Below are 12,927 nucleotides of genomic sequence, written 5' to 3'. Positions count from 1 at the left end.
CCATCATCCTTAAGATCCCTCCATCCCTTCATGTCCATGTCTTCCTCCTCCGTGTCAACCACGAGATCTTATTTTCTAAATGATCCTATTGTTCCTACTATTATAGCCTCCTGTATCCAAGCCAACTTTTAAATGCAACTTTTCTCAATTTTTCTTTAAAACAATGCTAAAAATTGCATTGTCTCAAAGAAGGGCAAAATGTAGGCACCTACAAATGGTAAACATCTATGACTCTAATTTTCAATGTGTCGTATGTCTAGTCTTGGTCATTTGTTTGAATTTTTTACCAATTTTGATCAATTAATTGTTCCTTTATCTTGTCATCTATTTTTTATCATGTCATCACATTTTATCGCTTGTCTAATTAATAACTCTACAATTATTTAATCCAGGTCATTAATGTCCCTAGGAGAATTATCATTCAATTGCTTCTCCTATGTCCTAGCATGTCCCCTTGAAATTTATTTATGCCTTTTGTCATTTTTTGTCACAATTAAATAAGAAATGTTTGCCTGTCCTTTTCTCATTTTGGAAGGAAGTAATAAGTAGGTTTTATTATTTTCATTTTATTGTTGACCTTTGGCCCTTCCTTTTCACTTGTCCAATCAGAATCCTCTACTCGTCTTTATGCAATCTTGTTAGTCCATTGTTTTTATCCTGACCGTTTAATTCAAGTTGGAAATCTATAAATTGGGTTCTCAATTACTTATTAGCTAACCACAATTCTCCTAGTATCCTCACCATTATGTCGTCAAAATTATCCCTTTTTTCCCCATATTTGAGCATTTGTCAAAATAGAGAGCAACATCCAATTAGAGGAGAAAGAAAAACAGTAGAGTGGAATGAAGGGTTTGCAAAAGTTTCAATTTGTGCTTTTCATTAATTTATGAATTTAGTTTCAATAGTCTTAATGGTTGTCTCATGATTGTTGATTAACACAACTGTATAGCTTTCATGGCTGGCCAATTGTGTCTTATATCTAACCCCTGATTTTCCTGATCTACAGAACGTAATGGTGAATGTGTATGAAGCATCCTCATTAAGTTTCATATATAAATCAGTAATTTTTTGTATTTCTGAACACCAACGTTTGTATTTTGTCATTTCCCTGTAAACCCATTTTATGTTTCTTCAAAAGTCCATATTTCCTTGCAACCATCCAGAAACTATTAAAAGTGAAGTCGTAAATTTCACAAAATCCTGTCATTTCCCCATTAGATAAGTTCCAATTAAAGAAACCCCCACAAACTCTGTGCATTGTTATACACCGCTGCAAAAATTTTGAGATGTACTGGAGATGTCTCCATAAATTTTCATCTGCTCTTAAGGAGTTTACATTAAAATCCAAGACAGTGAAACAATTCAGAATTCCAAGACAGATCCATCTGATTGCAATTTGTCTTCCCAATTTGGAGAAATGCAATCCCCACATATAAGCAATTTAGTAAGACATCCTCCAAATTATCTTTTTAAAGGGTCTGTACACTAAGTCAGGTCAAGCCAAAATCGTGTTAGCCTATAGCCATTTTAATCAATAATCATTACGTTGTATATTAATATTATGGTATGTGAACATCATTTACAAACTGTTTAGGTTTAACAATTAAGGGCACATCATAATATTAGAAGCTTACGAAAATTAGAAAATGATCCAACTGTCACATATCTGGAGTTCTATTGAGAATCAGGACATGTGACAAATGCTCAAAAGAACATGGGATAGATAAGACTATAGTTCACAGCCTCAGACACAGAGAGGAAAAACTTGACAAAAACTGAGGAAAAACTGGGCAAGTTAGAATGTACTAAAAATTAAAATCTCTTAAGGAAACATAACTTTCTTGTAAAATTAAAATATAAAATGTATTTTACTAGAAAATCAACATCCCAAGAAAGAAAATGCAAGGCTTTATAGTTTATACTTTATAGAAAAAGCATGTAAAAAATGTATGTTAACCAGTTACAGCAAAAACATGATGTAAAAAACGTATGTTAATTTACCAGTGTCAACATTTTTAACCATGTTTTTTTGCATCCATAAAAATGCGAGAGTTAAATTTGTGAAAACATACCCAGCCAAAAAAAATAGAAAGTAATCAGCATTTCAGAGAGTACTTGCAGTCTCCCAGAGTTTGCAAACTATTGATAAGACCAAAATAATAGGCTACTCTAAGATACCCAGTCTAATGTATAGAGAGAGAGAGAGAGAGAGAGAGAGATTAAACAAGATCAAGATAGTTAAGCAAATGGAGCTTACGTTTCCGATGTTGCTCGTAAACGCTGTGCTTCTGCAAGCTTCAATCTCACCTGCAATTTCAAGTGTCAATTCAACCCAAAGCTTAGTCAACTTTATGTCTAATTCTTTGTGCATTTAAAACTAAGAAAATAGGAATTATTGTTCAATTTCCAAGCACAACTACGAGTTCTTACATGACATCACCTTGGGGTTTTGCATAGCTTGTTTGGTTCTCTCCTTGATACGTGCAAGTGTCTCTGCAAATAAGAAAAATGAAAGACAGTTATATTGGATGGCGTAAAATTACAGCTACAAATTTTCTGTGCTGTGTCTGATACAACCAAAATGAGAATAAAATACACCTTCAATTCTCCTTGTGATCAAAATGATAAATGTAAACCTATTCATCAACACGAGCCTGGATTAGGACCAGGTCAGGTTTCAAGTAACTTATGCATATATATATATATATATATATATTTTTTTTTTTTTTTTTTCTTTTCTTTTTTTTTGATAGGTAATGGGCAGAAGTCTAGATTGTTTATTATAATTTGTTTAGATTAATTATTATTATGTGTTAAGATTGAGTAGAGCTTGCCTAACTTATGCATATATTAAAAAAGGTTGTACAAAAAAAATAATAATAATGTTTCAGTGACTGTAATCAGCCAATGAAAGTTTTACACACCACTAACACCGGGAGATACAAATTAATATGCATACTTGAAAGCTGATTGATTGAAATGGTTGGAAATATGATGACTTGGTTGAACAAATATAAAAAATAGGGATTTAAAAAACAAGTATGTTGATGGCCAAAATGGGAAGTAAACAGTTATATTTCAGAACCCAGGCTTGACTTATACTAGGAAAGATGCTACAGATAATGAGGCTACTTAAGTGGATAAAGAAGAGTAGTCATTAATTACAGGAATGTGAGTTCTGATAGCTTCCGGCCCCTTTTAGACAGCAATATTTGGGTTATGTACAAGGTCTGAATAAACATGCACATAAATTGCTCTTCCTTGCTGCCAACTTCCCAGTCTTAGGCTAGAATAAACATGCACATAAATTATAATAGCTAAAATAGCAGTATGGGTGCCACCGTACAGGACAGGTTTAAAAAAATGAAATTCATGAATCAGGACTGATATAATATTATAATTCCATTTTGCATAGTGTTGTGTTATAAAAGTCAGCTAGTGTTAGCTACAGCTCAATAAAGTCAATCTTCCACATCGTTTATTTTCATTAACTTTATTTTTTATTATTGAAATTTTTAATGGAGAAATGATAAAGAATTTGCTGAGTTAAAAGAGATGTGATGAAACTTCACACAAAATTATGTGATTTCCAGTTCCCGTTCCTAATGCAATCAATAATCTACTTTGACCCATGTCCTAAGGCCTTTGCATAAGTTTATAGCAGGATATTGTTTTGTTTACTATGCTATTGTTCGGAAATATTTAGCATAAATTGTTTTAAGTATATGGCCACTGTAAACAACCAAATTATAATGTTTCGAAAGTTTCATTTAGCAAATAAGATTCATTTTTTGAGATAAGGCAATTTATACTTAAAAGTTTAAAACAACTAGGGAAACCACATTTCGATTTTACTCTAACAATCTGTATTAAAAGTATCCCTCAGTTATACGAATTTGTCAGTTAGGGCTTCACATATTTTTTCATCCTTCAAAATTAATTGGATTTGTCTCTAATAGAATCTTCCAACAGAAATCACTACGAAGGTTCAAAAAAAAAAATGGTAAAACCAAAACAAATTTGCTCTTCCAACCCCCGGGTAGAGAAAATCCTCTTGTTTGAGAAGAAGCCCAATTGACAGGGAAAGTCTTCTTGTTCAAGCAGAAGACCAATCGGAGAAGGCAAATTTTATGTTCAAGTATGCAAAGATAAGACTGTTGGGATTTCACCACTTGTGGAGCTGGAGAGATTCCTCTAGCAAATATGTGTAATTTTCTTTTGATACAGATTCACTGGCCTCCAGAAACCAGTGCATATCTTCTGCTAGATAGTTCTCTGGAGCCAAAGTATACACTCAGACATCCTAAAAAGCATGAATTAGCATTTGAGCCTAGAGCCTCGCTAAACGAAAATCTTTTTAAATGTTTAATGTGCAAAAACAGCAATAAAAAGACTGAACCTTACCTAGTCCGCTGCTTACAGATGTTCCTTAAAGTAGCTTTGACGTACAGCAAAAAACTTGATCAAATATATTCTGGATTCGTTTGATAGATATTGCTTGATCGGATATATTAAATCATGCCAATTAAACTCACATTTATAGTTTACTGTTTATTAAATGTTTATTATTCAAGTATTTATCATATCTTGTCATTTGTTTGTTTTTATTATTGAATACTAATCTTACATTACCTTTTGTATGACATAGAAGTTGATACCACTGAGGAGGCTATCACCCCGTAACGTGATTATCCTGGAAGTGGAAATGCAGAAGTCAGAGAGGTTACTGTTTGAAGGGGCATTGCCAGCAGCTATGGCAGTGGGATTAAAAGTTTACAGCACTAACTTGAGAAATTTTATTGCTGACAGCCTGAATTTAGTTTAGAATATTTTGATAGTCTCCTCCCAAATTATTTAATTGTAATTTTATGAGACTCAAAGTATAAGCAACAGAGTAGAAATTACAGTTCATACTTTCTGCTGGCTCGAGTCATGAAAAAAATTGGTACCAAACACCCTATACAAGATCAGCGAAAAACTGTTAGTTTAGTTAGCTTTGGACAGCTGTTCGTCCATATGCTATAATTTAGCAAGCAATTGTTTTGCTAACTAATTGGTTAGATTAGAGACAAATATTTGTTAATTAATTGACCACTTTTGGAAGCAACTAGAAACCAACTAGGTTAGGGTTGTTAAGTTGTTTTAATCTCGACCGTCAATTGAGAATCAATCTCGGCCGTTGGTTTTCCAACAAAAGTAGTATAAAAAGGGGTCGGGGGGGGGCATTTGGAGAACAAGAAGTTTGTAGAAGCATTTACAATGATAGCAAACAGTCTTGCAATGATAGCGTTGGAGATAACAGCGGAGGAATATCAGCATGAGAAATTAGGAGGTTGTCTGAGTTCTGCCAATGAGAGGCAAGGAATTTTGTATCTCTTGATTTGCTGAAGTTAATATAATTTCCTCATCTGTAGAACTAGTTTTCCCTTGGGGGTTTTTCCAAGGACGATTTGTCCAAAAACATTGTGTTCTTTCTGTTGTGAATTTCTTTCCATATTTTATAAGTGAAGTTGTGGTTGTGTTATTTTTCGATATTAGCTGGGAATTTATTGTCGGCAGTTTAATAATCGTTTACAATAGGAGATTAATAATCAGTGACTGCAATAGGAATTTTCACATGGTATCAAAGCGGTGTTGAGGGTAGAAGAGTTTTTCCCTGGGAAAGCAATTCAGGGTTTATGAAACCTAGATTAATCTCTTTAGATTTATTATTGTTTTGATCCCTTGAGATGGCTTCAGTTGGTTTGAGAGATCAGGGCAGATTCAATGGTGCCTCGAATTTTGGTGTCTAGAAGGCCCAACTTTCTTTATTGTTGGAAGAGAATGGTATCAAAGATTATGCTACCACTAGTATAGCTATACCTACAGATGCTACACAGCTTGCAACATACAAGAAGGAAGATGCCAAGGCGAGGATGATAATGCTTGATGGTGTCAAGGATCATATTGTTCCACATATCTCCGAGTTAGATATAGTGAAGAAGATGTGGGACGTCATTCTGAATCTGTACCAAAATGCTACCACCAATAGGAAGATGATTCTCAGAGAGACGATGAAGAATACCCAGATAACCAAGGAGAAGACGTCACAAGTTACCTCACCGGGCTTAGACTTGTCAAGGATGAGTTAGAAGTTGTTGGAGATTATTAAGATAATATCTTATACTTTCTATAATAGTCAACTACTTGTTTGTAGTCCGTCTTTCAGTCTAGATAGGAATGTTTCCTATCTCGTCTCTTTTTTCTTCAGTCCAGATAGGAATGTTTCCTATCCTGTCTCTAGTTTTGTTTCTAATTTCGTCTTCAGTCTACGTTGTTTCTTTTAGAAACAACGTCCTTGTAATTCTTTATAAGGAACACATTTGTTCCTCTGTTAATCAATGAATCATTCGGAAATCCGTTAATCTGCCAACTCTTCTTGAATCTTGTTAACCGGGCTTAGACTTGTCAAGGATGAGTTAGAAGTTGTTGGAGATAGCCCTAGTGATGACGAGCTAGTGAGAATAGCCCTAAATGGGTTTACTAAACAATGGAGTGTCTTTGTTCAAGTTGGCAATCCTCTTACCAAGTTGGGATCAACTATGGACTAATTTCACTTAGGAGGAGTTTAGACTATGACTTGTCAATGGGACCAACAAGAGTCAGAAAAGTGTGGTGGAACAGGAAAACGTTGCCCTAGAAGGGGTCCAGCAATGAAGGTGTCTAGCAAAGGATCAAATTCACGAAGTGAAAAGAAGAAGGACCTTTCTAAGGTCAAGTGCTTTGGTTGTCATGAGTATGGTCACTGTGTCAGTGATTGCCCAGAAAGGAAGCAAGCGGCAGCTTCAGCAAGTGCAGAAGAACTCTCCAGTAGAATGGAAGATGAGTTTGCACTTACAGTTTGTATGGTGAGCTCAACCTCACAGACTATCTGGTATATAGATAGTGGGGCGTCATTTCATATGACAGGAGTTAGAGAGTACTTCTCCAGTTATAAGGAGGAGGACACCAATATCCAGATTTTTATGGGAAACTTGTCCAAACTCAACCCAATTGGGAAAGGGACTGTTCAGTTTTAGAGGGAGAATGGAAAGATAATTCCACTTCATGATGTGTTGCGTGTGCCACGCATAGGTATGAATTTGATTTCTGTATTTGTTCTTTAGGATAGGCAGTATAATGTACTCTTTCGAGGGACACAAGTGTTGATTAAGCACAAGGATTGGAAATCAACCATAACTATTGGAGTTAGGAGTGGTCGCCTTTATAGGTTGTAGTTTGATACTCCTAAGGCACTCATGAGCAGCAATAATCCTAGAGATCTTGGAGAGCTATGGCATAGGAGGATGGGCCATATTCATCATGGAGCACTCAAATTGCTTCGTGAGACAGTGACAGGTGTTCCAAAAGTGAGTACAGAGCATGATGATGTGTAAGGGATATGTGTTGGGGAAGTTTGTGAAAGCATCTTTTCCAAGGTGTGACACCAAATTTGAAGGTGTTCTGATCTAGTACATTCAAATGTTTGTTGACCGATGTCAACATAATCTCTTAGAGGATATGAGTACTATGTTACTTTTATCGATGATTTCTCCAGAAAGATCTGGATATACTTCTTGAAGACAAAGGATGAGGTTTTTAGTTAGTTCCAAGAGTTCAAGGTTCTTGTGGAGAACTTGACAAGAAGGAAGATAAAGGTTCTTTGGTCACACAATGGAGGCAAATACAAAGGAAATAACTTCCAAGAGTTCTATACAAGAGAAGGAATCAAGAGAGAGTGGATTGTTCCTTACAATCCACAGCAGAATGCAGTTGCTGAGAGGAAGAATCATTTTATATCGAAGGCGGCAAGAGCTATGCTGCATGACCAAGGCATGCCCCACTATTTATAGCAAAGGCATGTAGTATAGCAGTCTACATTCAGAATAGGGTTCCAAACAAGGTACTAGGGAAGATGACAAAAAAAGAAGCTTTCAAAGGAAAGAAGCCAGATGTTGGTCACTTCAAAATATTTGGGAGTTTGACATATTGTCATATTCCAAGAGATATACGTACCAAGTTAGATGAGACTGCAAAGAGGGGGTACTTTGTTGGGTGCAGTGAAACCTCAAAGGCATATTGGATTTTTATTTCCGGGACCAAAAGAATTATTGTCAAACATGATGTTAAGTTCATGGAGGACAAGGCATGTAGAAGGTCCAGAGATTTGCCAATAGATGATTAGAGTGAGCAACCAACAGAAGCTCCAAGGCCTAGTCAAGGGCCAAAAAGCACAAGTACAGTTACCAATACAAGTGTAAGCTTAGGTGGTGAAGTTTCACAGAGCATGGAGCAACAGGTACAACAAGAAATGCATCTAGAAGACTTAGAGGTTGATATTTCATCCTCTACAGTTGGCAGCAGGAACCGTGAGGTTCAAGAGACACAAAGGGATACTCAAGAATTTGTGGGAGCTCCTAGGAAGAGTACTAGAGAGCGTAGATAACCAACGAAGTTCAATGACTATGTGGCATTAGTTAGTCAATTGGTAGATAGTGAACCTTCCAACTATCAGGAGGTTGCACGACATCAAGTATGGCAGGATGCTATGGTTGAGGAGTATAACTCAATTATGCAGAATGATGTGTGGGGAGTAGTGCCTAAACCAATAGATAGAGCAGTAGTTGGATCACGCTAGATCTATAAGATAAAGCACGGTGCAAATGGTAGCATCGAGAAATACAAGGCAAAGTTCGTGGCCAAGGGGTTCTCTCAGAAGGAGGGAATAGACTATGTGGAGACATTTGCACCAGTGGCCAGGTATACTTCTATACGAGCTGTGATCTCATTTGCAGCACAGACGGGATGGCAGATCCATCAGATGGATGTCAAGACAGCCTTCCTCAATGGTGAGTTAAAGGAGGTATACATAGAGCAACTAGAAGGCTTTGTAGCACACAATAAGGAGACCCACGTGTACAGATTGAAGAAAGCCTTATAAAGACTCAAGCAAGCTCCCATAACGTGGAATGAGCGCATTGATACATACTTGCAGGAAATGGGCTTTCTGAAGAGTGAAGTGGATGCTAACCTCTACTACTTGATGCTTGGGGGTGAAGTTCTCATTCTTTTTCTTTATGTGGACGACCTATTTCTTACAAGTGCACTAGGGCTCATAGAGGATTGCAATAGGGACCTTGCAAAAGAGTTTGAGATGAAGGATTTAGGACTTATGTACTACTTTCTAGGCATGGAGGTGTGGCAAATAGATGGAGAGATTTTCTTTGGTCAAAGGAAATATTGCATTGAAATCTTGAAGAGATTTAAGATGGAGGATTGCAAAGCCATGTCTACACCCATGATCACGAATTAGAGGAGGGTAGATACATCTAAGGAGGAGGATATAGATCCCACTTTATATAGGCAGTTGATTGGTTCACTTATGTACTTGGTCAACAGCAGGCCAAATATTGCTTTTGTAGTGAACTCACTTAATCAATTCATGGTTGAACCAAAGACAGTGCATTGGACAGCAGCCAAGCATATATTGTATTACTTGCGTGGTACAATTAAGTATCGGATCAAATATGTTCGAGGTGAAGGTATCAGATTGATAGGCTATACTGATGCAGATTGGGCAGGAAGTACAATAGACAAAAGGAGCACTTCAAGGTGTTGTTTCAATTTGGGATCAGGAGTTATATCTTGGTTCAACAGGAAGCAAAAGTTTGTGGCTTTGAGTTCAGCAGAAGCGGAATACATATCAGCTAGCATGGCAACATGTGAAGCTATATGGCTTTGAAAGTTGTCAGTAGCCTTGTTTGGTCAAAAGATTGAGACTATTGTGATACACTACGATAATCAAAGTTGCATTAAGTTGTTTGAGAATCCAGTATTTCATGATAGGTCTAATCATATAGACATCATATATGACTTCATCAAAGATTGTGTACAACGAGGGGTTGTTCAACTACAGTACATACCTACAGAGGAGCAAATACCAGACATTCTGATTAAGGCATTGGAGAAGGCAAAATTCATCTTCTTCAAAGATAAGTTAGGTGTCATGCAAAACAGCTTCCTTGCTAAGAGGGAGTGTTAGTTTAGTTAGCTTTGGACAATTGTTCGTCCATATGCTATTATTTAGCAGGTAATTGTTTTGCTAACTAATTGGTTAGATTAGAGACAAATATTTGTTAATTAATTGACCACTTTTGGAAGCAACTAGAAACCAACTCTGTTAGGGCTGTTAAGTTGTTTTAATCTCGACCATCGATTGAGAATCAATCTCGGCTGTTGGTTTTCCAACAGGAGTAGTATAAAAGGGGGTTGGGGGGCATTTGGAGAACAAGAAGTTTGTGAAAGCATTTGCAGTGTTAGCAAATGAGTTTGCAGTGATAGTAAACAGTCTTGCAGTGTTAGCAAGGGCGTAGTGATTGCGTTGGGGATAACAGCGGAGGAATATCAGCAGGAAAAATTAGGAGGTTGTCTGAGTTTTGCCAGTGAGAGGCAAGGAATTTTGTATCTCTTGATTTGCTGAAGTTAATATAATTTCCTCATTTGTAGAACTGGTTTTCCCTTAAGGGTTTCTCCAGGAACGATTTGTCCAAAAACATTGTGTTCTTTGTGTTGTGAATTTTTTTCCGTATTTTATAAGTGAAGTTGCAGTTGTGTTATTTTTCGATATTAGTTGGGAATTTATTTTCAGCAGTTTAATAATCATTTACGATAGGAGATTAATAATCAGTGACTGCAATAGAAATTTTCACAAAAACTGCCCATCTCAGCTGCACTTTGAAGGATCCATATGAAGCCTGTCATCAATTTTTTCTGGACTTGAACAGTGCGAGAACAGTTGCTTCACACAGGTTCGGAAAGCATTGCTACTCCATGTTTTTGTTTCTTTGAATCTTATTTCTTCAAGAGCTTCATATTCTTTAGTTAGAAACGTAGTATTAATTATCATTGCATTCTTTTTCAGCCATGCACTCTTTTGCAATCGCATTGCCAAATTTTTACCACATATGGACATTACGCGTGATTTGGATAATTTAACAAATAATTAAATATATACAGCAAAAGGCTTACTGGCAGGTGCTGGTAATATTAAAAGTATCCCCGCTTCGTTGGACTGCCTCCTCAAAACACATTCAATTCTTTTAATGCCGTAGATTCGGTGAGATGTCAGAGTCAGTTTCCAGATTCACATAGGTCTAAGAATTGAATGTGTTTTGAGGAAGCAGTCCAACGAAGCGAGGCTTCTTTTATATTACCAGCACCTGCCAATAAGTGTTTGTCAGATATCCATGACTACAGAAGCCTTAACGGGACGCAGTATGTATTCACTCCAAATTGTTCGTGGATTAAAAAACTTGTGAAATGAAGCACAAAACGCTTGCCCTAATCCCTGCTAAAATATTGCCTATCAACGAAATTTAAAAAAGAGGGAACCATTCTCATTATGAAATACCTGGACTATGCTTCCTGCCCTTGTTCCAAGGCACATTTCCCTTGTTGGCTTTACCAATTCTCATTCTCCTTTGAGCCTCCTTTGGGTCAAGTTCTTTCTCATCCTCACTGTAACCATACCCACAGTCATCCTGCACATCGCGTCCCAAATTTTGCTCTTCAAAGGTAGTTTCAGATAGCCCGGTAGCGGTCTGGATCGCTGCAAGAGAATGTCTGTCTACTTTTGAAACTTGCTTCCATTGGAAACACAGTTTACTTTTCTTGAGGTGAGTAAAGTTTCCAAAAGGTGGAGTAATGAACATTGCAACTGTTTGCAGCTGCACAAACTCACATTAAAGATTTATAGCAGTCGAATAGTATTACTCTTCACACAAGAAACAGCCTAGAATTAGGAGAACAAAACGACTAATGCAAATGTGTAATTTATTTTTATTAAGGATGAACGTAAAATAAGTAGAATACCTGAGGAAAGCATGAGTAATTGACACGAAATGCATAGCCAGAGACAGTCGCAGTTTTTATCATACTCTATTTGATGCAGAAGCTAGAGCATACTCTCTGTTCTGTGAGAGCAATCAATTTGTATGTTTTCAATGTTTTGAGCAGGGGCTCTGCTAAGTTTTGCTGGTATGTGGCTGTGAGTTTGAAGTATCCAGCCTACGACTTACCTCGCAAGGGATTTAAGGGATTACTTAACCTTGGGTGAATACACCTAACACGTATTATTAGATGAATCTCGCGTCACTGATTTGGCTCAAACCGATTGTATCCAACATTAGAGTAGGGTTTTATGGAGAGCTTAAAACGCCTAGTAAACAAGTAGTGTTTTCAGTTCAGGAGGTGCAAGGATGAAGTTGATAGAAAATTATGTATTAGTTAAAATATTCGAAAGTATGATAGTTATAAATAAAATTATTCATTAAATTAAATTAACTTAATTATCAATGTATATAAGAATATGGTTTAATAAATCAATATGTAAATTTTGTGAATTTAGAATCATTAAGGTTTTCTTTCATATGTAATTGTCTTTGAGGAAATCACTAATATGGTTGCTATAATGATAAATCATGTGGATTAATTGTATCTGCCTTGTTAAAAAAATTATTGAATTACTTTACTTTGATTAAACATTTTTGAACATGAAGTCTTCTAAGATTCTCCTCTATTTATAGTCTTTGGATGCCCCTATTTTCGGTCATCGCATATAGTTACACTCTCACAGAAGAACGATTAATCCTTACTTGATGACCTTTGATGGATATGTTAACCTTGAGAACTATTGACACACCCTATCCCTTTGTGAATCATATGTGGTAGAAATGGCAACAATTTCATTCAAGGTCTTTTAGACTTTCATTTGCTAACTCAAAATTCTATAAGTTGTGTTGTCCCTAGATGATTTAGGAAATGACTTATATTCAAGGTAAACATAATTTTCACATATTTATAGAGAAAGGATCATAATAGTAGTATTAATATCTTATTTAAATAACATAT

At 36.3% G+C, this 12,927-nt stretch overlaps 1 protein-coding gene across 1 annotated transcript in view; it reads right to left on the bottom strand.

The window, feature by feature from the left end:
- LOC149568461 (uncharacterized) overlaps positions 1-12,091 on the bottom strand; it is a 101,157-nt gene extending 89,066 nt beyond the window's left edge. Inside the window, exons 1-4 of the mRNA XM_089821388.1 lie at positions 11,890-12,091; positions 11,429-11,744; positions 2,441-2,493; positions 2,258-2,307 (exon numbers count right to left, since the gene is read on the bottom strand). Coding sequence (XP_089677514.1) covers positions 2,258-2,307; positions 2,441-2,493; positions 11,429-11,744; positions 11,890-11,952 — 482 coding nt within the window. The 5' untranslated portion in view covers positions 11,953-12,091. The remainder of the gene's footprint in view (positions 1-2,257; positions 2,308-2,440; positions 2,494-11,428; positions 11,745-11,889) is intronic.
- Positions 12,092-12,927: the final 836 nt, after the last annotated feature.

This window comes from Cupressus sempervirens, chromosome 3, assembly GCF_028749045.1.
Source record: "Cupressus sempervirens isolate cs-2001-9-10 chromosome 3, ASM2874904v1, whole genome shotgun sequence".
NCBI classification, from domain to species: Eukaryota; Viridiplantae; Streptophyta; class Pinopsida; order Cupressales; family Cupressaceae; genus Cupressus; species Cupressus sempervirens.
Note: the sequence above shows the minus strand (reverse complement) of the source record. Positions and strands in the feature narration are given on the sequence as shown.